The 25,215-nt window shown below is 36.0% G+C and overlaps 1 protein-coding gene across 1 annotated transcript in view; it reads left to right on the top strand.

The window, feature by feature from the left end:
• The first annotated feature begins 11,270 nt into the window (after positions 1-11,270).
• LOC131840993 (TNF receptor-associated factor 4) overlaps positions 11,271-25,215 on the top strand; it is a 116,179-nt gene continuing 102,234 nt past the window's right edge. The window contains exon 1 of the mRNA XM_059189218.1: positions 11,271-11,385. Within this exon, the coding sequence (XP_059045201.1) occupies positions 11,351-11,385 (35 nt within the window). The 5' untranslated portion in view covers positions 11,271-11,350. The remainder of the gene's footprint in view (positions 11,386-25,215) is intronic.

Genomic DNA, 25,215 nt, shown 5'->3' with positions numbered 1-25,215 from the left:
GTAGGGGTTTGTTCAAGAAGGGTATATATATAGGTTTCTTAAGGGCTGGCGACACGCATGTGACATACCTGGTGTTGTGTCCATGGGCTACGGTAAACCTTTACAATCAGATAGGCTGTATGCTTTATTGCCACTGCCGTGGTATAAAAAAAAAAGACCGACTAATGTCTCAGCCTTCGTCGAATTCTTAGGTCAAAGTCATTCAATTGTTCTTTCTTGTTGTTCAATAACGTAGGAACGTGGTAATAACGATTCAATGGCGGAGAAAAACTATGCTTTAGACTTTAGATAAATGTAGGTCTGTATAGAATTTTCTCCATGGGAATTGCATAGGAGTTAATTTTAAGTTTATGTATCGTTTATATATATCGTTTTAATTATTATTATCAATATTAGTAGTGCCCTCTCTCTCTCTCCCATTTTTTTCGTTTCAGTGCCAGCGGTATGTTCACATAGAATATACAATAAAGCTGTGTGTAGGCACTTGTGTGGTCTATATGTATGTCACAATTTTTATTTATAATTATATTCTAACTAAAAAGCACTGAATAAATATTTTTTCTTTCTTTCTTTGATTGATTTCTGATAGAAGATTCAAATATCTAAATAGTACAAAGCACAGATAAGATAATATTACAGAGTATAGAGCAAAGTCGCTGTTGTCTCGTCTGTCTGTTTGTCGACTTACTTTTTCTAAACCACACAACAGGTTTATATATCCGGCGTTACTTCATGTTCATGTGAATATCCATTAATATATGATATACGCTGGTGGTCACTCTACTGTCCCTAATTGGATTTAAAGTTTGGCTTTCGAAAGTACTCCGGATTGACGATAGATTTGACATATCATAAGAGTCTGTAATAGACCTAAATGAATAAATATATTTTGATTTGATTTTGTTTTGATTTGTATATATTCTCATTAAGTATTTAAAATAATTAACTTAACATGAGAACAAAATGTATTAAATCAAAGGTAAATATAACATTAAAAAATATATATGCGTGTAATAATGCAGACGGTAAAAATAGCATAATCTCAACAGTAATTGGAACATTATACATTTATTTAGCAATGAATAAATAATTACATACATAAACATTTACAATAAAAAACAATCAATGTAATCCAACGCAGCACATCGAGGCAGCGTACCCAAGATATTGGCAGCGTTTCCTCTTTGAATGGCCATATTTAGCCTCTGGTTAAAGTAGGTATCAGCTCTCGAGTCACAAGTAACCTCGATGGCCGTGCTGAAATCATTATCTGCTTCCTTATCCCATTTATTTAGGGTCGGCGTAATATGTTTTTCTCAAAGGAAGTAAATAGTGATCTCGCTATTTACTTCCTTTCTTACTATATCATCTTTCACACAGTCCATCCATCTCTTTCCAGGCCTTCCCCTGTCCTTATAACCATCCACATTCATATGTAACACGTAACACTTTCCTTAAAATACAGGTAAAAAAACAATTTGTACAATACAACAAACAGTAATTTAGTTAGCCGTAGTATCTGTACGTAATTATCGTTGTAATAACAAACACTAATAATCAATAAAATAAACTATTACATTATTTCATTAAATAATATATTTTATATTTTCACTAATAGAATTGTGATATAATTTTATCTCTAGAGACGCCTAACAATTACCGGGTGCCACTTAGACAAACTATTATTAAAAACGGAACGAATAACAAATTTAAATTCAGTTTCGTGAGCAAAACGATTAAAAGTATATTCCGTTCTAGTAATATCTCTGAATACAATATTATCTTTTTTAATTTCATAACCAGTTGCACCGTTGACTGGTTTCCATTTAAACGTAATTGTTGAAGATGTCTCATTAGCCACTTCTATGCTGTTTGGTTCCGCTAATTCATTTAATATGTCTCTGTTTGATTGGTCTACGTCAGTCACGTAATACGTCAAAATATTTTCATAATTATTTACAACTATTTTCATATCGTTCAATGTAACATCTACTGGTTGTATTTTAATCAGCAAAAAGGTTTGGTACAATTCTTCATCAGCTAGCTGACTCAAGTAAGGATTAACTACGAAGTCCTTTTTTAAATAATACACATTTTCTCTATTGTCAAATTCTTGTTCCGTCTCTGCTTCGACCATATGTATATTTTGCTTTTCAGAGATAGATACCATCACTCTTTTTATATCATTAATAGCAATTATTCTTAAAAGAGTAGATTTTACTTTAGTCATACCATTATAATCACCTTGTGTTTTCTCTATATTTATGTATAGATTATCTTTCTCATAAATATTAGGAGCAACAACGCTAATTGTAGTTTGTGCATACTGTTTATTAATGTAATCAGATGTGAGCCCATCGTCCTCGTAAACGATGAAGTTTGAATTTTTATTAGGATATAACTGAAATATTCTTTTAGTCCTGACTATTTTATAAGGATTATTATTCGGATCTGTCATAGGCAAAATTGCTCCATGTTTTATAAATACAGGCAATTTCCATAACGGTACTTTTAGATTATGTAAAACTGTTCCACCTCGATATTTCTTTCCAGTAAAGTAATCAATCCATATTTGTTTTGAATCAGGCAAATAAATTTCTTGACGCAAAGAGTCACCGTCTGTGTTATCCTCATTAAAAATTGGAGCCACTAAAATACTTGGCCCCCACATGTACTGTAGGTCTTGAATATAACTTATTGCGTCATCTGGATATTCAAGGAACATTGCCCTAATCATGGGTAATCCAGTTATTGATTCAAAGTTTATAGTGTAATTATAAGGCATTAACATTGATTTTAACTTTAAATAAGCTCTAATAATTTCCTCAATATCTTCGTTTACTCTTTGAGGTAATTTATTAGCTGAACCCCAACCGTCCATATTATATTGTAATGGTGTGAAAGATTTCCACTGATATTCTCGAATATATTTGTTTTTATATATACTATTAACAAGTTTATTTATGCCAGAGCCCATCACTGGAAGACCTGACAGACTTCCACCTATAAAGGTTGGAATGAGTAACTTTATGTTCATCCACTCCTTTTCAAGATTGCTATTTAGAATAACTGTATGACCGTATATTATATCACTCCCTACTACGATGACTATATCTATGTTCCTATTTTCATTGCTTTTAGATATGGAATTACTATCATTAGGTTGATCTTTATCAGGTTGAGAAATAAACATATTTTTGTTAAGTTGAATTATTATAATATTAGCTTTATGTTTATCTTCATTAAATTCAGGCAGGGTTCTTCCTCCTACCGTTACTCCATTCTTTGTAGCATATTCTTTAATTTTTTTTATAATCTTAACAGATTTTTCATCGTTTGTAAAGTTTTCAGCGATTTCAGTATTTGGAACAATCCATCCTAATGGCACGTCATCTTCATTGCATTTGTCTATTATAGCATAAGCTGAAAATTGATCTTTGATACTCGGATCATCGTTCAACATTTCGGAAGCCTTGTCGTTAGTATTATTTAATTGTAAATGACCATCATAAAAAGCGAACTCGGGAAGTAATATCGGTTTACCGGTTAGTTCATAAAAATCTCTGAGTAAGTCTCTAGGTTGAGAGTTAATAAAATAAAATACGTTGAAATTATCGTCCTCATGAGTACAATTAATTTTATTTGAATCTTTCGAACCAAAATCATAAATACCCGGCGAACAAGTATTCCATAACATGCCATAACCGTAAGTAGACCAAACGAAAGGGCATGGAGATGAAACCAGGTCACTAGAGGAGTCATGTTCGTAATTTATTTCAATAACCTGTTGCTTGTGTGAGAACTTCCCATTATGCACTCCTCCACCAAAATAATACTCGTCCGGATGCTGATGGAGATGTTGTGTGGTTCCTTTATCGCTATAAGATATTGGTTGAATTTCTTTCAATATTATTATACTAGAATTGTTCATTATTGTCATTGTTCCTTGTGTTTTATCAAAACTTATTTTAAAATGACGTGTATTGATGTTATACCTATTACCTACATTTTTGAGATGAGAATCTGAGAATGCATCACTGACAGGGCTTTTAATGTCGTATACTTTACATTTTTGTCGTTCTTCAATCAATGGCACAGTGTAGTAGTGAAATACATTATTATTTACTATGTATAATCTTGCATATTCTCCATTGTCCTTGTGTATGCTAAAATATTTACTCAATTTTTTTATAGAGGTTATTTTATGCGATTTATTGCCTTGTGTAGTCATAATTTCAACAGGAACTCATGTGCTGTGTTTATTTTGAATCTGAAATTCAAATAAATCAATTATAAGATCATCAAGAGGCATTTGACGACCTCGGTGGTCTAGCGGTTTAGCACACCGCTTTACTTTCGATGGTCGCGGGTTCGATTCCTTGCACATCACAAATATTTGTATTCATGGGTATGATTGTTTGAGATATATTATATGTTTTTAATGCTTTCATTAACCACTATGTATATATCTAATAAGTTCTTAGTTTTTTATGCAACAAATAGTATACAAATAAACAATATGGCTTAAGTACTTATTAAAATCTAATTCAAAACATCTTTATTCATGTAGGTCTATTACAGACTCTTATGATATGTCAAATCTACCGTCAGTTTGGAATGATTTCGAGATGAGAAGAACTGACAAGAAACTCAGCTCGTATTCTCCAATAAATGTTATACATGGTTACAATAATACAGATTCATTTAAATTCAAATTTGGAAGAATAGAGAGACCACCAGCATATGCAATTGCAAAAACAAAAAACCTACAGAATCAGAATGTACCTCGGTCCATCTTCTCTTTCTCGTGGTCACGGTACTTCTAGAATCAATTCTTGAAAGAACAGCACGTAAATCCGTTGGGCGTTTTAGAATAAGTAACTTACTTTAAAGCGTACATTATTCTAACTAACGCGGCAATAGTTTTATTATTTTTATTTTATTTATCTATATATAAATACGCGAAACAAACTTAGTAAAACTTTTTACGAAAATTGCGCGACGGAGGTGTAAATTTCGCACACTTATAGATGAGTAGATGACCAAAAGTAGAGAAGAAAAGTTCTTCGGACTACACTAATGGTGTTGCCTCAGCTGGCCTTTACAGCTTCACCGGACGATAGGAGGCGAGTGCAGATGGCACTCCAAACCCGCGGAAGGACTTATGGAGCGGCTGAAGGCCAACTCCCGCCTGACGGATACGATTTTAGTCTGAGGGCACCACTAGGGGTTCGAACCTCGGCTTAGGTCATAATTTCGATCTCCGTTTGAATGATGATGATGATGATCGATCGGAGGGTGGAGAAGAAAAGTAAGAGAACTAAGCATGACAGAAAAATTACGACAGAAATCTGGAATCGGAATATTCCTTAAGCTGGCAACTAGTAAACAAAAATCTTACCTGCCTTGCAAAATTACTCTTACTATATCTTGGAATATTATACATATAATAGTTATATCATAATCTATAACACTTTAGAAGTGGTAATAACGTAAATATATAAATAATAATATAATATTATTTACAATTGACCACTCCCCACAGAATCAATACACTAACTAAAGGTAGGTATATATAGATTGTAGAATTGTAGATATTATGTAGATAATTATAGATAAGTATATGATATAGATAAGTAGGGTTACGTACCAAAACTGTATTTTATTTATTTAGTAGCTTTTCGCCCCGGCTTCACACAGCCATGTACATGTATTATATATATATAAACCTTCCTCACTGAATCACTCTATCAATTAAAAAAAACCACGTCAAAATACTTTGTGCAGTTTTAAAGATTTAAGCATACATACGGACAGACAGCGACAGCGACTTTATTTTGTACTATGTAATGATAATGATTAGGCCTAGTTTCATATATGGTGAGGGTTTTGTATTATTGTTAGTAATCTTATCTATAATATGATAATATTACAATAGAATTAAGGAACCTATTTTTTTATAGTTGATGATGAAATGGTGTTCCGGCCTGCGTGAACGGTTTATGCTGACGGTGCACCAGTGGATGATGATATGATGATAGGTCAGGTCAAGTAGCCCATCGTGGCAAATTCACCAAGAATTTATAATGATGGTTTTCAGGGGGCACTATCTGTAGTGTTCGGGGAAGTCAATTTGACATGGTACATTGCTAGCTAGGGCCATCAACCCTCCACCAACCTATGGCCATACCAACCTCTCGATTATACTGGCCGAATCTAATAATTATTATTAATTATTTCTATTTCTGTCCCTTTTTTTCCACTCTTCCCCTTCTAGGGCAGCGGACGAAACATGTACGGCTTCGGTGCCGGGCAGCATTCCTTCTTCAGCGATATCCTCTTCTATAAGCGTACTATCATCAGTCCTTAATAGGGTCATCAGCCCATATAACTAACTATATTTCCCTCTATTGAAGCTATTGTTAACAATGTAACCATGCCAGGTCGATCTCCACGTGGCCCGCCATGGAAAAGATTGCTGTTGGTAGGTTCGTTGCGATAGGCTAACTTGCTCTCATACTCATTTCATCATCCTCCACTGGTGCCCCACCGGCGTCTACCATCAGCCCGGACAGGAATACCATTACATTATGAACCTTTAAAAAAAAGAGGTAACAATCGTGATAGTGTAATATTATTATTTAATTTTGTGCGGAACCCGTGTAGTGTTGACACAGTGTTGTTGTTCATATCGTTCTATGTTTAATTTAATTTTGTATTTATAGAATAGTTATTATTTTTTTTATCAGGCAATACATAATATTTATCTAGGGTATTTTGTGATTATAGTGATACAATTTTTTTTAATTAATCATCGTCTATATCATTATCACGGTTGTTACATGGTCCGTCCCTGTCATGTGTCATTCTAGAGGACTATAGTGTTATGGGTATATTGTGGATAGACAGAGAAAACATTTATACTCGTAATTATACTCATGGGTTGCCATTCATTTTATTTTTTTACCATTAAACGCAATATGTAAGATACCTACATACCTTATCTATCTTCTATTAAACGAGTATCGTCGAATTTTCGTGTCACAGTCACTTCTTGTGAGGAGACAGCTGACCAGCAGGTAGATTAGAAGAATGATAACTATGACTATTTACAAGGGCTTAAATTAAGTTTATTTGGCTAAATGATTTTATATTCTATTCTATTTTACAGTTTTTTGACGCGGGCACTCCACACCGGTGTCTCCGGTCGCGCTTCCAATTGTTCCCCCGTCCAATTCAAACGGGTTCGAAATTACGGCCTGAGTCGAGGTTCGAATCCCTAGCGGTGTTCTCTGATTATCCGAGATCGAGATCGATCGTATCCGTAAGGCAGGAGTTGGCCTTCATCCGGTCTATATGTCCTTCCGCGGAATTGGAGTACTATATCGTCCGGTGAAGCTATAAATGCCAGCTGAGCACATTAGAGTAGTCCGAAAAAACAGTGTTTGAAACAAAACTCCTCCGAAACGGCTTCACCGATTCATATGCATTTTGTGTGTATACTCAATAGGTCTAAGTCGTACGTGAACTATTTTTGTAAACTGGACTAGGAATTAGATAAGTCACCTTCTGATTCACCGACTAATGGAAGTCACCCTCCAACTAGTACCTTGACATCAAATCGACCAGTTCCCACTACAGTTCCATCCCCTCCGTACCACTTTTGATTGAGCTAAACTCTTCAGAAACCAGGAAACCCGTTAAATAAGTTCAGTGGCGGTAACAACCGGCTCAATTCCTGTTTGGCATTCCACACTAGGTCGTTAAACGAAACAATAGCAGTTGCTGTAATCGCTAGCACCGGTAGCTCATACGTTTAGCTTCGAATTTCAACGTAAATTATGAGGAAGGGAATAACAATCTACTGTGACGTTTGATATAGATAGATATATATAACAAAATAAATATATATACAATGTTAGTCGATATCACAGAAGACCGAAGAGCTAGCAGCTACTACTACCCTTAAAAAATATAATAACCAAAATATATTATTAAAAGGAGTCCTTTTAGGAAAGGTTCCGAAGACACTGGCAGAGTGCCCCCCTATGAATAGCTAGACTAATTCTTTGTCTGAGATAGATTCTTTCTTCGATCTTCTGTGATGTCGACTAACCTTTTTGCTATTTCCTTAAAAAGCCTTGTAGCGCTAAGACCCCACGGACCAAGGGTCTCAACACCGAATGGGAGAAAATCATATTCGGAGCCTAGACCCCTGTGTTTGCTTGCTTTTATTACTTTCTGCTCCCCGATTTATTTAACACCCGCTGGTGCTAATAGTATACGCTGGAGCACCAGTGGAGGATGATAGGATGAGCATGAGGTCAGGTCAGTTAGCATATCGTGACAAATTCACCAGAAATTTATCATGACGGTTTCCAGTGGGAAGTCAACCTTACATAATACATTGCTAGCAATAGGGTAATCAGTCCCTTTACCCCTTTGGCGATTTTTCTATATATTTTTTATTTGTTCTTTTTGTTTTAGGTTTATTTTGGAAATATGGACTTTCATATGAACTTAAGCAACTTTGGTTCCCTCTCGATATATGGAAATACAACCTCTATCTTACATTCGGCCTCGGTGGTCTAGTGGTTTAACTCACCGCTTTACTTCTGATGGTCGCTGGTTCGATTCCTCGCACGGTGCACACTTGTATTCATGAGTACGATTGTTGGTATCAGTCTGGGTGCTTTCTATGTATTTTATAATATGTTACTTACAAAAAATATCTAAGTATTTGTATATATCTAGTAGCTATAACACAAGCTATGCTTAGCTTGGGACTAGATGGCGCTGTGTTAATTTTCTAGGGTTTTATTCTTATTTACTGGCTACTCGCCCCGGCTTCGCACGGGTGTACATGTATTATATATATGAACCTTCCTCTTGAATCAAAATCCATTGCATAGTTTTAAAGATTTAAACATACATAGGGACTGACAGCGACAGCGACTTTGTTTTATACTATGTATGTATGCAATAATGATACTCTGTGTGAAGGCGATTTGGGTCCCTAGTTCGTTTTGGCACTTGCCTAGCTTTGTCGTTTTGCAGTCGTGATTAGGCGTCAACGATAGTAAGGACCTTGTAACTACGGTTAGTGGGTAATTTATGCAACTTTAAGTAAAGGGAGGAATGCGGACAGGAGTTGATCTGATATACTTTTTATATGTTATATGTATATAGAGTTATTATATATATCTGTTAGGTATATATAGAGATATTAGAGTTTATATAATACATTATATACTAGCTGTGTTCATGGTTTCACCTGCATATAATTTATAACCTATGTGATATTCTGATCTATAAACTACATATATATATTTTTTTATATATTCATTTATTGTAACATTTTTTAATGTCTATTTTGTATAAAATTGTGCAGAATTGTCATATTTTTATCGTCACTTTTGCTTTGCTACTGTTTATACCTTCATTAAAAGTATTTACTGTGCCAACCATACTAAATACTCTTACAAGTGTTTCTTTCATTCATTCTATCCGATGGTCGTGGGTTCGATTCCTCGCACGGTACAAACATTTGTATTCATGAGTATGATTGTTTTTATCGGTCTGGTTGTTTTCTATGTATAATATGTATTTATTTACAAAAAAAAAATGTATCCATGTATTTCTATCAGTTGTCTAGTAGCCATAACACAAGCTCTGTTTAGCTTGGGACTAGATGGCGCTGTGTGAAATGTCCTGAGATATTATAATATTATTATATATTGTTTCTCTAATATCACGCATAGTAATAGTCCATTAATTCTATCGCCCTCAATCTATATTACTGTAAAGTTTCATCAAAATCCGTTCAGAAGTGAGTATATTTGCGTGAACGAGCAACAAACATCCATACATCTATCTTTCCATCCATAGACACAAACTTTCGCATTTATAATATTAGTAAGAAAGATGATGTAATAATTAGTATTATAAAAAAAAATATTTTTTAATAGAAGTTTGAGGGCATTATTGTGTTCCTAAGAGCCCTTTTTATTGTACCCACAACATCCGCGCACGCGCAGCAACAGGATATAACGTTTCCAAACACAAAATCCACTATATAGTTCTTATTACAAAGGAGTAAGGTTTATTATGTTAAAAATAACCGGTCATCTAAATTAGCGACCCCGTATCGCCCTTATGTCGTACTGTCAGACATTTCCTGGCGGCAGAATTATAGTGTTATTATTTTAAAAACGTTACTCGATTTCTAGCTTGTTCTAAAAAACGTTCTAAATTAACTACCTTTGTTGTTTCGTGGCTAACACGCAGGCTCTCTTTTCGATAGTCTCGGGATCTATCTTAGTACCAAGAGTTTTTATATATAACAGCAAACAAGCTAACGGCCCGCCTGATGACATTTGTAGCCATGAGCGTATTTACTGCGTCTGTTTTTCTCACAAATTTGAATTTCAAAATGAATATGTATTATTATAAACATGTACAACCTTATTTGAAAAGAATAGGAGCTGAGTTTCTTATCAGTTCTTCTCAGCTCGAGAGCACTCCGAACTGACGGTAGATTTGACATAACATAAAAGTCTGTAATAGAGCTACATGATTAAAGATATTTTGATTTGATTTGTTTATAAATAATAAAAGACATTTTTAACCAATTTCTAAAAGGAGAAGATTACTTTCATGGTATGCTTTTCTTCATATGTTACGCTATATCTTTGTTACTAGATTCTTTTTGCAATATATAATTATAAGTATTGATCCCAGTCCATTTTTATCAGTCTTATTTATCTTTTTTTAAGTATAATATGTATTCTTTTTTAGAGGTATTCAGCTCTATAACTTGCCAGTATTGAAGTTGCTTTTTCAATCGTGCAATAAACTAACATAGTGGCAGGTTACAGCTGGAAACATTGCACTCAAGTTCTGCATAGTAGCGTTATTACTAAACTGCCTATTATCTACGCGCATGTGACGGAGACATTGTTGAACCGAAGGGCTCCCACCTGTTGTTGCTACCATTAAAGAGAACCTGTATAATTAGTCTTCAAACCGTCCATTGTTTGTCACGCAGAACACTCGCGAACGTCGATCGACGACCACGTGTCTATCAATCGTTCTAACAGAAATCGATTGCACTATCCATTCACTTAAAAATATTTATACAATTAAAAATAAAATAAAGTTCTTTATTTAAATCAATAGAATGTTCAATGTGGTTTTGAATTTCGATTAAAAAAATAATATAATTATTTTTTATAATCGAATATTACGTATTCGAAATTTGAAAGTGTTATTTTAAATAATTTTGAAATTCGAACATTTAATAGTGAAGTGCTAACATTGTATATTTATTTTTTATAATCCTTAACCTGAAATGACCCCAGTTGGACTTCTTTTTAAAGTGAACAGGTAAGTTTAGTGCTCGTCAAGTCGTGCGTTTGTATGCATTTGGCTGTATATTCATGAGAGGTGTTTTAAATATTGAATATGGGATGCGTTAATAGGCGGGTCGTGCTTATTTAGCGGCGCTGTTGGAATGCTTGGACGTTTCTATTGTCCGGCACTAACTTGGGCTCTTAGTTTTAAGCGGTCCGTGTGTAATTGCAAATTGATTTTTATTGTTTCTAATTTTTTATACATTATTGATATGGCACTGAATCGATCACGTGATTGAATTAGTTTTTATGAATGTAAAATCACTATTGGAGTATTTTGTTACGGGTTATTGGTTGAATGAGATAAAACAGTGAAATTTATTTATTTATTTAAATGGCCCATATTATATATACCTTACAGACTAACATATGAATAATATTAAAATTAATAGAAAAAATAAATATAAATTGTCTGTGTGGTCACGGCACTGATGATGGCAATATGCCACGGTAGCGCCGATACACCATACCCTTCGGCCAGTAGTCCTCCTTGATGAAGGTGGGTAGCATGTTGGTGGGAATTCGGGTCACAGACGCCTTGAAAATCGCGTTATGACTAGATTCCAGCTGCGGCACCAAAATGTCTTGAAACTCGCGTTATGACTCGATTCCAGCTGCGTCACCAAAATGTCTTGAAACTCGCGTTATGACTCGATTCCAGCTGCGTCACCAAAATGTCTTGAAACTCGTGTTCTGAATCGATTCCAGCTGCGTCACCAAAATGTCTTGAAACTCGTGTTCTGAATCGATTCCAGCTGCGTCACCAAAATGTCTTGAAACTCGCGTTATGACTCGATTCCAGCTGCGGCACCAAAATGTCTTGAAACTCGCGTTATGACTCGATTCCAGCTGGTGCACCAAAATGTCAATTTCTGGTCCGTATGTAGTCGACATGTCCTGCTCCTAACTGGTGGTAAAATGACAGAGTAAGATGCATGACATCTTAGTACACCGGAATGGCAACACATGATCCGTGGGGGAGGGATTGTTAGTAACATGGACTAATAACCCCATTGTTAGCAAACATATAAGTTGCGAAAATTTGTGAGTATGGACGGATGTTTGTTACTCTTTCACGCAATAACTACCGAACGGATTTTATATATATATATATCCTACAACTCACTTTACAGTTATACACAGCTTATACGTCAGAATACATATAGGCTCTAATTTTCTGGGTGAAACCGCGGGTACAGCTAGTTTTCTATAATAATATTAATATTAGTGTTCGTGATATGACTCAACCTAGTGTATGTTAGCGCAATTCTAAAGAATCATGTTTCCTACATCATTCTCCAGAAACTGGAATATCTACTACCAGTTTTGACTTCCAATGAGTCACACTCAGTAGTCTCTCCAAATTGTATTAATATGTTAATTATTAGGTCCTAACATATAAAATTGGCGTTTTGTATCGGAGTAACCTAAAATCGATTTTTTTCAAAATATAATACATATATAATTATTTAATCAAAGTATGTACCATTGCTGTTTATGCACCTTTGCCATCTCATAGGTAGTTCATTGATCCCTTTACTAAAAAAACCATTCGGACAGGAATTATAAAAATCTTTGGTGCTTTGGTCTGCCCCATCGGAGTTAAATTTTTTCCCTTGCAAGATTCGAAATTTCGAAAAAATGGTAATCTGTTGGAGCAAGGTCCGGGGAGTACGGTGGATGTCTTAGACATTCCAATTGAAGCTCTTCGACAAAACGCCAATTTCATATGTAAGGACCGTTCTTGCACATAATTTTAATCCACTTTAATCTTTACATACTATAAAATGACGTCGCTTCCGCTATCTGTTCGCTTAGATCTTTTAGACTAATCAAGAAGAAAGAAAGAAAAATATTTTATTTAGTGCAATGTAAAAAATACAATATAAACAACAAACTAAATAAAAAAAAGCAAATAAAATCAACAGATTTTAATGCCGTTTTAGCATAGATATAGATAGAGTGATTTAAAAGGATGGTTTATTTTCATACTAGCTTTTGCCCGCGGCTTCGTTCGCATTGAATCCATTAAATAACTTCATTACTGGCTGCGGCGCTGAAGTACCAAATGTTGATATATTTTTGTTTTTTTTTTATTTTTTTTTTAATAAAGTTTATCCTATTTTCATTCTCCAAGAACATGTGTATAAAATAGCATGATGATCGGTTCAGTAGTTTTTGTGTGTAAGCGTAGCAAACAGCGTTTCTATCATATTTATAATATTCGTAAGGATAATATGAAAATGTACCGTTGTATGTAAATATACAATACATTTACACCAGTGTGTGTATGACTGACTATACCATATATAGAAAGTACTAGCTTTTGCCCGCGGCTTTGCTCGCGTTAATTTATCCCCATAGGGGTGGAATTTATCAAAACCCTTTCTTAGGCGATGCCTACGTGTTTGTGACTGACTATACCCGGGGGAAGTCCTCCACGCGGATCCCCCTGGAAACCATCGTGATAAATTCATGGTGAATTTACAAGATGGGCTAACTGACCTGACCTCGTGTTCATCTCATCATCCTCCACTGGTGCCCCGCCAGCGTAAGTTGTTAGCGCAGGCGGGGCACCATTCCATTATCATCCAAAAGACTGACTATCCTCTTCACCCCCACTTTCAACGCTATGCTACGCGTTATCTGAACGTAGACAGCCTCGGTGGTCTAGTGGTTTAGCACACCGCTTCACTATCCGATGGTCGTGGGTTCGATTCCTCGCACGGTACAAACATTTGTATTCATGAGTATGATTGTTTGTATCGGTCTGGATGTTTTCTATGTATAATATGTATTTATTTACAAAAAAAAATGTATCCATGTATTTATATCAGTTCTCTAGTACCCATAACACAAGCTCTACTTAGCTTGGGACTAGATGGCGCTGTGTGAATTGTCCTGAGATATTATTATTATTTATCTGTCAGCGATATCGCAAATGGAACGTTACTTTGTCAACTGGACTTAGAATATGCACGAGACACCTCCAATATGGATACAAGTTGGTAGTTATTTCCTTGAAAGCCTAACTGGTTTGCGAGGAAGCTCTAATTACATCAACTAACGGTTTTGTTACTTAACAACATTATGCATGTTGCAGTTTCTTTACATATATAGTACACTTGTAAATAATATCATAGCTAGAATTTGTAAAATAATAATACGTCGCCTAATGGTTGGAATTCGGCCATAATTTATTTATTTATTTAATTCAGGCTACATGGCTCATATTATAAATACCTTATAGACATAAGAAATAATAATAAAATATGTAAATAAAATTGTCTCTATGGTCAGCATGTTGGTGGGGACTGACGACGGCAATCTGCGTCACCCTCAATGTCAGGTTGCTTTTAGTCCGGATGTAGTCAACAATGTCCTGTTCCTTGGTAGCGTAGTGTAGGCGGGATAGGTACATTGCCGTGGTCGGTGTTGCGGCACGTAACAAGACCAGTACAATGGTTTCGATTGACCCTCTTTGTGCGCCTCTTCTTTTGTACCCTGACAAAACCATCATTGTCACTCCTTCATGAATTTTCAGGTGGCTCATTCCGCTGAGCAGTTGGTTTTTCAGCGGCATTAACACAAAAGCTTTGGTTAGCTTAACTTGGGTCTAGATGGCGCTGTGTGAATTGTCCTGAGATTATTATTATTATTTTGTTTTTTTCCCGGGCATGCGTAATTCGCCACAGATGCACAATATTGTAGAGAGAACCGCGTGGATCAATCTGATCTGATGGTACATTGCCCGCAATGGGGTCCACATTACTAACAATCCCCTTTTTTTCGATCTATATACATTAAGTATGTATTTTCGAAAAAAAAAGTGTGTATTTCTCTTTGTACAAGCACAAGCTCTGCTTAGTTTGGGACTAGAAAAAATAAGTATTTATATCAGTCGTCTAGTACCACCATCACAAATTCTGCTTAAATTAGGACTAGATGACTGTCTGGGTTATCCAGGGTTATTCTTAACCCATTTTTAAATCCAACTGCTAGTTTCCGAAATGAACGTTCAAACGTTATGAACAAAGATCTGTCAAAGGAACTGGCAGAACCAGTACAAAATAACAAAATTGAACCCGCGACCGGGTGTAAGCCACACCGATGGGAAACCACACGCAGTGGTCTCGTCCGTGTGTACACTGTGTTTGTACGTCTCACGTTACTCCGCTTTATTTCATTAAACATTCATGTCCAATGTATTGTACATACATAGCAATTGACTGTTTTTTTAATTAATGATAATGGATTGGTGTTTATCATGATGGTGTTATGTGCCAAAGAAGTTTATCTTACTAATATTATAAATGCGAAAGTTTGTGAGTAGAGATGGATGTTTGTTATTCTTTTACGCAGAAACTACTGAACGGATTTTGATAAACTTTTACAGTAACCCCTCCTATTGAACCTCCGTTGAATTTAACTAGGGATCGAAATTACGGCGGCCTGAGCCGAGGTTCAACCCCTAGCGGTGCCCTCAGACTAAAATCCTATCCGTCAAGCGAGAGTTGGCCTTCAGACGGTCCATAAGTCATTCCGCGGGTTAGGAGTGCCATCTGCACTCGCTCCCTATCATACGGTGAAGCTGTAAAGGCCAGCTGCGGCCATCAGTATTAGCGTAGTCCGAAAAAAAAGTCAATTATCGTGACTTTAATCCCTACACGCTGGATTTTAAGTGGTCTCAGATTCGTAGTTTCCTCCCGCGTACACTTTGATTGTGGAATGAACTGCACCTGCCGAGGTTTTCTTGAGAGACTACAGCATGGGGTTTTCAAGAAGGGTATATTAAGATTTTTAAGGATCACCCCTGGTGTCTCAGGCGTGCATAGGCTACGCTATCCATTTACCATCAGATGGGCCGTATGTTTGTTTACCTCCATTGTAATACAAAAAAAAACTTGGGAGAAGGGGGGTGACAGGATTGATAGTAATAGGGAATAGTGACCACAATGGTAGCAATGTAGATGTTAGATCGACCTCCACGCGGTCTCCTCGGAAAGGATTGTGGTTAATTCCTTGTGAATTCGTCACTATGGGCTAACTGACCTAACTTCATGCTTATCCTTTCATACTCCATTGGGCACCAATGGAGTATGCTGCTGTTTTTATGGATAATAATGGAATGGTGCACCTTAATAATTTACCCTGGCGGGGCACCAGTGGAGGATGATAAGATGAACGAAGAATTTAACACGATGGTTTCCCCCTGGAAACGAGTCGCGTGGAAGTCAACCTGACATAGTATGATCATCAGTTCACATTACAAACAAACCGCTTTGGACCAATTTATATCACCTTAAACCATATTCATATTAAAAATAGTATGTAGAGATCAGCGAAGTACTTGGATGATATGATATGAACGGTCTTTACTGTTACCACTAGTTACCACAAACAAAACGATCGCATTTTTTTACCACGGAACATGTAAACTGTTGGTTTCTGTTTAATATTCCCATCAATCAACCAGTACATAATCATTTAACGGCTGCATCAACATAATTATGTATTAACCGTTAATTAATGATGTATTAAATTGTTCTTACATTAAATGGTATGCGGATACTTCTTATCACACACACTAGTTATTACCCGCGTCTTAGTCCGCGTGGAACATATTGTTTTTATTGAAACAAATAAAATGTCTGATACAAACGTAGATAATATAATATATATAATAATATTTATTGCTAATTTTAACCGATTACCATGCGTAGAAAACATTAAAATAGGATAGAATAGAATAGAAAATCATTTATTCAAATAAACTTACATTGAAGCACTTTTGAATTGACATCAATTTGTTTTGGGGTCCTAGCGCTATAAGACTTTTCAAAGAAATAACGAAAAGGTTAGTCGACATCACAGAAGACTGAAGAGCTGGCAGCTACCTTGGACAAAGAATTAGTCTAGCTATTCAAAGAGGGAACGCTGCCAGTATCTTCGGAACTTTGCCTAAAGGGACCCCTTTTAATAATATATTTTAGTTATTGTATTATATTTTTTAAGTTTTTTAATTTTAGGTTGTAGTTGTACAATTTGTTTTTAATCTGCCGCTCATTGGGAAAACTGTTTCATCACAGGAGGAATGAGAAAGAAACTTGCGTGTTGCTCTTTTAAATAATTTTATTGTTATCTAACATTTTTAAGTTGAAATGTGTGAATACAAACTACCAACTAAAAAGAATTGACAATAGGAGCTGCCTCAACTGTAGCCTAAGTTACTCCTTATAACATTAGCTGACGTGAGTGAAAGTAACGAAAAATAATAAAAAAAAAGTAAGAATTTTTTTTTATTATTTTTCGATGCATGTTAGATATGCATTTACTGAAAAACTATTAATTTGAAATTACAAACAGACACTACAATTTTATTAGTCTATCTATTATATTAATTTACTAGCAGACACGGCACGCGTTGCTGTGGCTAAAGTTCTTGAATAAAACAATATTGCGACTATAAATTGAGATATAAGTTATCCTATCTTTCAAGTTGGATCAAATTGCACACAATGTGCAAATCAAATTTGCAATTGGATCAATAGTTTAGGAGCCCATCGAGGACAAACAACGTAACACGTATTTTTTATATATAATGAAGAAGATATAGATGCGTATTGCGTAGATAACGTGACCAAATGAAGAATTCGTATTAGGACGTGGCCGACGGTTATATGAAATAGTTGCATATCATCAATTTATACTACAGATAAGATACTATCACATAGTATAGAGTCAGCTAGTAGCTGACTCTGCAAACGTTGTTTTGCCATATAAATTAAAATCGTTATTAAAAAATAGGGGTTGGTGATAGAAGGGTGAAAATTTAGGTATTTAACCCTAAATTGTCACTTGTCTTCTTAATGCCACATTATATCTAAATAACTAAAAAAGTGTCCGAAAAATAAAAAAAAAATGTTAGGAGTGGACAACTCTTATTACTTAGGGGTATGAAAAATAGATAGCCGATTGTCAGATCTTAGATATACAATCTATATATTTATATATCAGATATACAATTTCATAAAAATCGGTCAAGCCGTTTCGGAGGAGTATGGTAACTGCCATTGTGATACGAGAATTTTATATTTCTGACGGCCTCGGTGGTCTAGCGTTTTAGCACACCACTTTACTTCCAATGGTCGCGGGTTCTATTCCGCGACCGGTGCAAACATTTGTATTCATGAGTATGATTAATTGTATCGGTCTGTGTGTTTTCTATGTATAATATGTATGTATTTAAAAGAAAAATTATTATTATTTAAGTAAAAAAATCAATAATAGCAACAAACGAAGACGTGTGAAGGTAGACGTATATGCATGACCATAAAATATTTTATTTACCATTCCTCTGCTCTTCATGTCGCCACTGTATTATGTAATTGCACTACCTTATCTAGGTTTGTTATCGGTGTTTCCATTACCGGAGTGTTAGTCCGAATTATTAATTGATACGCATTTTTTGTGGTGGGCTGATTTGTATTCACGACTGTTGGGGTTGAAATCGTGTAGTCAACCACTAGAGTGTGAGCGTGAGTGCGCAGCGATTTCTATGTTGATTATCGCATGCCTCTTACTTGTTATACTGTTATTATTTATATAGAAAAAAACATCTATTCAAAAGAGCAACACACAAGTTTCTTGCTCATTCTTATTGTGATGAATCTGCATTCCGAATGAGTGGTAGAATCAAAATATGAGTATTCAAAAGTGCTTGTAATGAGTTTATTTGAATAAAAATTATTTCTATTTCTATTTCTAGATAGTGACGTTATCTAAACATAAATCATTTTAGTATTGTGCGTGCCGTGCAACAGACAATCATGCACACGTAATATATATCTTTATAGTTTATAAACATTACAATGTCAGTTTTACATACATATTGACATGCATGCAATGTATTGAGTTTTTTTTTATCCTACAAATTAGAAAGATCGAGTGAATGACCATTACATTGTTACCACTCGTGAAAGTGGTAACCCTGATGGCATGCATTGCGCTGTTCATGACATGAACATGCCATTCTGATGAGACATTTTACGTGTCAATATTGTCACGGGAACCTAAATGGTTTCGAACTTGTAGAGCATCCTCCTACACTTAAATTATGGGGTTATTGGGACTACAGTATGGGGTTTTTGAAGAACGAACAACCTCGTAACCACCCTATCACGTAAACCCCTTGGGTTTTTTTTATGGATCATAATGGAATGGTGCAACCTAATCTAACCTAACGGTTTACGCTGGCGGAGCATCAGTGGAGGATGATAAGATGAGCATGAGGTCAAGTCAGTTAGCCCATCGTGATAACTTCACCAAGAATTTATGACGATGGTTTCCAGGGGGAACCGCGTGGGGGTCAATCTGACATGGTACATTGCTAGCAATAAGATCATCAGTCCACATTACTAACAATCCCCTAAATTATGGAATTGTTAGTAACGGGGAATAGTGACCACATTGATAGCAATTTACCATCTTTTTTCGATCTCCACGCGGTCCCCATGTGGTAAATTCGGCACGAAGTGCAAATTATCTGATTTCCTGTTCATCCTATTATTCTTCACTGTGCCTCATTAGCACATCGTTAGCGTAGGTGAGTGCACCATTCGATTATGATCAATAAAAAAAATTACCATTGTTAGCAATTTACCATCTTAGATCGCCCTCCACGCGGTCTCCATTTGATTAATTCGCCAGGATGAGCAATAATTTCTTGACATTTGACTTCAATCATTTCATCCTTCATTGGTGCCTCGCCAGCGTATGCCGTTAGCGCGGATCACCTTTCCATTATCATCCCTGTAAAAATAGAACTGGTTTGGGTTCATGCTCATTCTCATCTTCCACTGGTAGCCAGGTTCCACTACCGCCAGTGTATACAGTCAATAGAAATATAAATAATCTATATTCAAATGAACTTAATAGTATTGGGGAGGAAAGGGGAAAAAGATCATCAATCTACATTACTAACAAGTAATGTAGTAATGTAGATTGATGATCTTATTACTAGCAATGTACAATGTCAGGTTGACCTCCACGCGGTTCCCCCTGGAAACCATCGTAGAAATATAAATAATCTATATTCAAATGAACTTAATATAACCATTTTTGAAGTCTATTACTTTATTCTACTCATTCGGAACGCAGACTCATCGCAAGAAACTTGCGTGTTGCCCTTTTATTACCGGCGACTCTACCATCATATTAGTTTATTTTAAAAAATATGTGATCGTGAATGTATTTGACAATTTTAATTAATTTTTTTAAATTTATTTATTGAAGATTTATGTATTTATTATATCTTTTCATCTAAATTACCGCAGTCTCTTAAGACGAAGGTTTACGATCGTCTTCGGGGTCGAAACGATGATGATGATGATGATGATGAGTATATTTATTATTATTAAGAGACTCTCTAAACCGCGAAACAGAATTGCCTACCCCTCTGACCTATTTCTGCCTCGAGTACCCTGCTTGCAAGACATATATGGACCGTAAGCACTCATGCGGACAATATTGTACAAAACTCTGCTAATATGATTATATACTTCACAAGATCTAACTTAATAACTGCTCATTTATTAATTAATCTTCTGTCGACGACTCCACAAAGATATATGGTCTCCACATCGCAATACAATACCAACCTTATCCATTTACGATTAGAGATCAAATTAGGAATGTTAATTTTAATCGATTGCGTGTAAAAATATAGTTTTTTAACACTTAAGTAATGATTGGATAGTGCTGTAGAAAATTGTATAGTACAGCTTTTGTAGGGTACGTGAGCGGTATGGTTGGTTTGTCGCGAATGATCTCGATGTTTCCGCTCGGATATTTTGCTTAATAATCGGTATAATCGATGCTATCGGCCGTAAACATCGCGATGATTTATTGCATCTTGCCTTACACAGACTGTGTACGTATTTGATGTTATCTGCAACTTATTTGTCATCGCAACGCTACTATTCGTCTCTAGCAAAATTGTAATAATTATTTGATTTATCTACTTCTTTTTATGGTTGATGAGGCAATACCGTTCGTATAAACAGCCAAATGGAATTAATGGCACAATCTACACATATAAATAAAATTGGAGTGTCTGTTTGTAATATTGAAATAACCGTTTTTTACTACGTGCATGAATATAAATACGGTACATACATCAAAATAACATTTTTTACCATTTTTGTCTGCCTGTCTGTTTGTTCCGGCTAATCCCTGAAATGACTGGACCGATTTTGGCAGGACTTTTTTTGGCAGGTTGCTGATGTAATAAGGCTTAGGCTAATAAGACTTAGGCTACCTTTATTTATGAAAAAATATTTTATTTTAGAAAAATAAAGGTGTTTTCTACGCGGACGAGGTCACGGGAACAGCTAGTATTATTATATAATTATATATGGTTCGATGATAGAGGGTTGAAAATTTTAGCTTCTATGTAGTTATTTTTTAAAGCCGAATCATTAAAAAATAAAATAAAAGATTTTGTCAAATAAATAAAAATTAAAACTTGCGGTGACCACCTTTTTTTCGGACTACTCTAATGCTGTTAGCCGCAGCTAGTCTTTACAGTTTCGTCGCACGATAGAGGGCAAGTGCAGATGGCACTCCAAACAAACAAGGACTTATAGAGCGGTTGAAGGCTAAAGGCTAAGTCTGTGGGACCCGCTAGGGGTTCGAACCCCGGCTCAGGCCGTCGTAATTTCGATCCCCGTCTGAATTGCACAGGGGATCAATTGAAGGGGTTTGTACTGTAGTGGGTTGATTATATGATTGAAAAGCCGAATTATAAAAAAGATTTTGTCCATAAAATAAAAATTCCAAATTGCGGTGGACTACCCTTATCACTTAGGTGAATGAAAAATAGTAACCGCCCTAGCGGTCTGAGAATGGAATGGAAGAGAAAAACATATTACGCCGACCCCAAATCAATGGGATAAGGAAGAAGCAGATGATCATAGTAGTCTGACCTAATGAATATACACACAAAACAACTACGAGTCGTTCAATCCGTTTCGAAAAAATTTGGTGTAGATACTAAGACACGACTATTTTAAATGCTACGTTTACATTCAGCCGCTTCCCCTGCCACTCGCGCTGCCGGAAATATTGCCGGACGACAACTGAGCGAGAAGGCTGATTGTAAAAACACGCTGCCACTCGCGCTGCCAGTCCTTTGACTCGCGTACGAAAAACCGACAATTGAGGTAGCGCCGGGCAGTGCGAGTGGCAGCGCCAATGGCATGGGAAGTGTTTACACTCTCGCGCTGCTCACATCCCTGCCCACTCGGGCTGAGTGTAAACTGGGCATTAGATATCCAGTCATTTATTATACATAGTGATAAGAAAAATACGACGGTAATACTAAATTCAATCAGACAGTTTAGAATTCCAAGTAATCATTTGTCTTGGTATGTGCAATTGTGCAAGTAATGCGCAGAAATGATTTATACGGATGACTATAATGATGGATTGTGTGAAAGAATATGTATGTATGGCGAGAAAGAAAATGAACATTTAGATGACTGCGGCACTTCATGAAAGGAAACGATAAATATATTACACTAACTCTGTATGATCTATGATAGTGGAAGGAAGGTGATAATCATTACATAGTATAAAACAAAGTTGCTGTCGCTGTCTGTCCCTATGTATGCTTAAATCTTTAACGCAACGGATTATAAAGCAGTTATTTTTAATAGATAGAGTGATTAAAGAAGAAGGTTTATATACATATATAATACATGTACAACGGATTTCGCTGAAGCGGTTATTTTTAATAGAACTACGCAACGGATTCAAGAAGAATTCAAGGTTTATATATATAATAGATGTATACCCGTGCGAAGCCGGGGCGAGTAGCTAGTGATATATCTAGGTAATATTAACTCTCTATTACTAGATGTAAATAAATTGGCTCGTAAAGTAATCTGTTGAGTTTATTGCTAGTTCTTCTCATATGAATTTGTATACTGAACTAAAATGTCCTATATAATTTTTTTTATTTGATATTCAATTTAGTAAAGTTGGTCCAGCTGTTCTCCGCTGCATACCGCTTTACTTCCGATGGTCTTGGGTTCGATTCCTCGCGCAATACAAATATTTGTATTAATGAATATGATTGTTTGTATTTATCTGGGTGTTTTCTATGTATGTTATGTTTGCATTTACAAAAGAAAAAATGTATGTAAGTACTTATATTAGTCTTACATACTCTTTTCCTTTGTAAAGTGTCTAGCATGTATAACACAAGCTTTGCTTATTTTGGTACTAGATGGCGTTCTGTGAATTGTCCAGGATTATTATCAGATTACAGTGGTATATGCTAACAGTGCAGCTCCACGCGGTGCGAATTCGTTATGATGGGCTATGTTACTTACTAACTACAGTTGATTAGATGAGTATAAAGGCTAGGAGAAGTAGGCTGGCGGAGAGATCTAGAAGATTCTACTGGTGCCCAGGCAGGGTATACAGGGTAGCCGGGAGCACCATTCCATCATCATCCATTGAAAAACCCATTACATATAACCTCCCTACCACGAGTGGAATGGGATTGTCAGAAAGGTGGACTAAGAACCCTAGCAATGTACCATGTCAGGTGCCAAGATGTCAAGATGGTCTGACCTGACTTCAAGCTCATTTTATCATCCTCTACTGGTATCCATCCCGCTTTATTTTTTTTTTTCGGACTACTTTAATGCTTCTGGCCTTTACAGCTTCACCGGACGATAGGGGGCGAGTGCAGATGGCACTCCAAACCCAACAAGGACTTATAAAGCGGCTGAAGGCTAAATCCCGACAGACGGATACGACTTTAGTCTGTGGGACCCGCTAGGGATTCGAACCCCGGCACAGGCCGTCGTAATTTCGATGCCCGTTTGAATTGGACGGGGGATCGATCGGAGGGACGACCACGCGCCGGTGTAAATCGCCCGGGCGCGCCCGGTTGAATTGTATGTTTAGGGTCGTCGTCTTCGCCGGCGAGGACGGTGTCGGGTTTGTGTGTAAAAGTATGGTCGGGACGGAACCTGTGGACCCGTGGGGAGGTTAACTGCCGTTATGGGGTCGTCGGGATATCCATACCGCCTGCATAAACCGTTAGCGCAGTTGGATGCATTATTCTATGGTGTATGATATATATTTGTACATATAATCATTTCAGATACCTCTTTTCATGACGACTGGCCGCATACAGACAGACACATACGTTCCATAGTACATCTATAAAATCATCATTCATCATTCAGTCATCCGTCATACACCATATACAGCTGTATTCTATCTATCTTGTATATAAAATTTTCGCGTCACAGTGTTAGTTACCATATTTCTCCGAAACGGCTTGATCGAATCTTATAAAATTTTATGTGTATATTCAGTAGGTTTGAGATTCAGTTACTATCTATTTTTCATACCCCTAAATGTTAAGGGTTGTCCACCCCGAACCTTTTTTTTATTATTTTTTTATAATGTGACGTTAACAAATACATACAACCCAAAATTTTCAGCCTTCTACCATCAACCCCTATTTTTAATAGTGATTTTAATTTGGTAAACAAAGTTTGCGGGGTCAGCTAGTATACATATAATTTTCTATTAATTTATGTAATTTTCCTTGTTAATACACATTTACCATTAGTTGAGGGTCTATTTTATATACATAGCAATTACTGCCGACACCACAAGTCTATTAAAAATCCATTACTAATAACCCCCATCTCTTCGCAAAACTGTTCTCTAGGAATTTGAATCAACACATCTATATATGAAATTGCAGGAAAAACTAGTA

Source organism: Achroia grisella, unplaced genomic scaffold (assembly GCF_030625045.1).
Source record: "Achroia grisella isolate CSIRO2021 unplaced genomic scaffold, CSIRO_AGI_Agris_v1 utg157, whole genome shotgun sequence".
Lineage (NCBI taxonomy): Eukaryota > Metazoa > Arthropoda > Insecta > Lepidoptera > Pyralidae > Achroia > Achroia grisella.
This window is presented reverse-complemented; position numbering and strand designations above follow the sequence as displayed.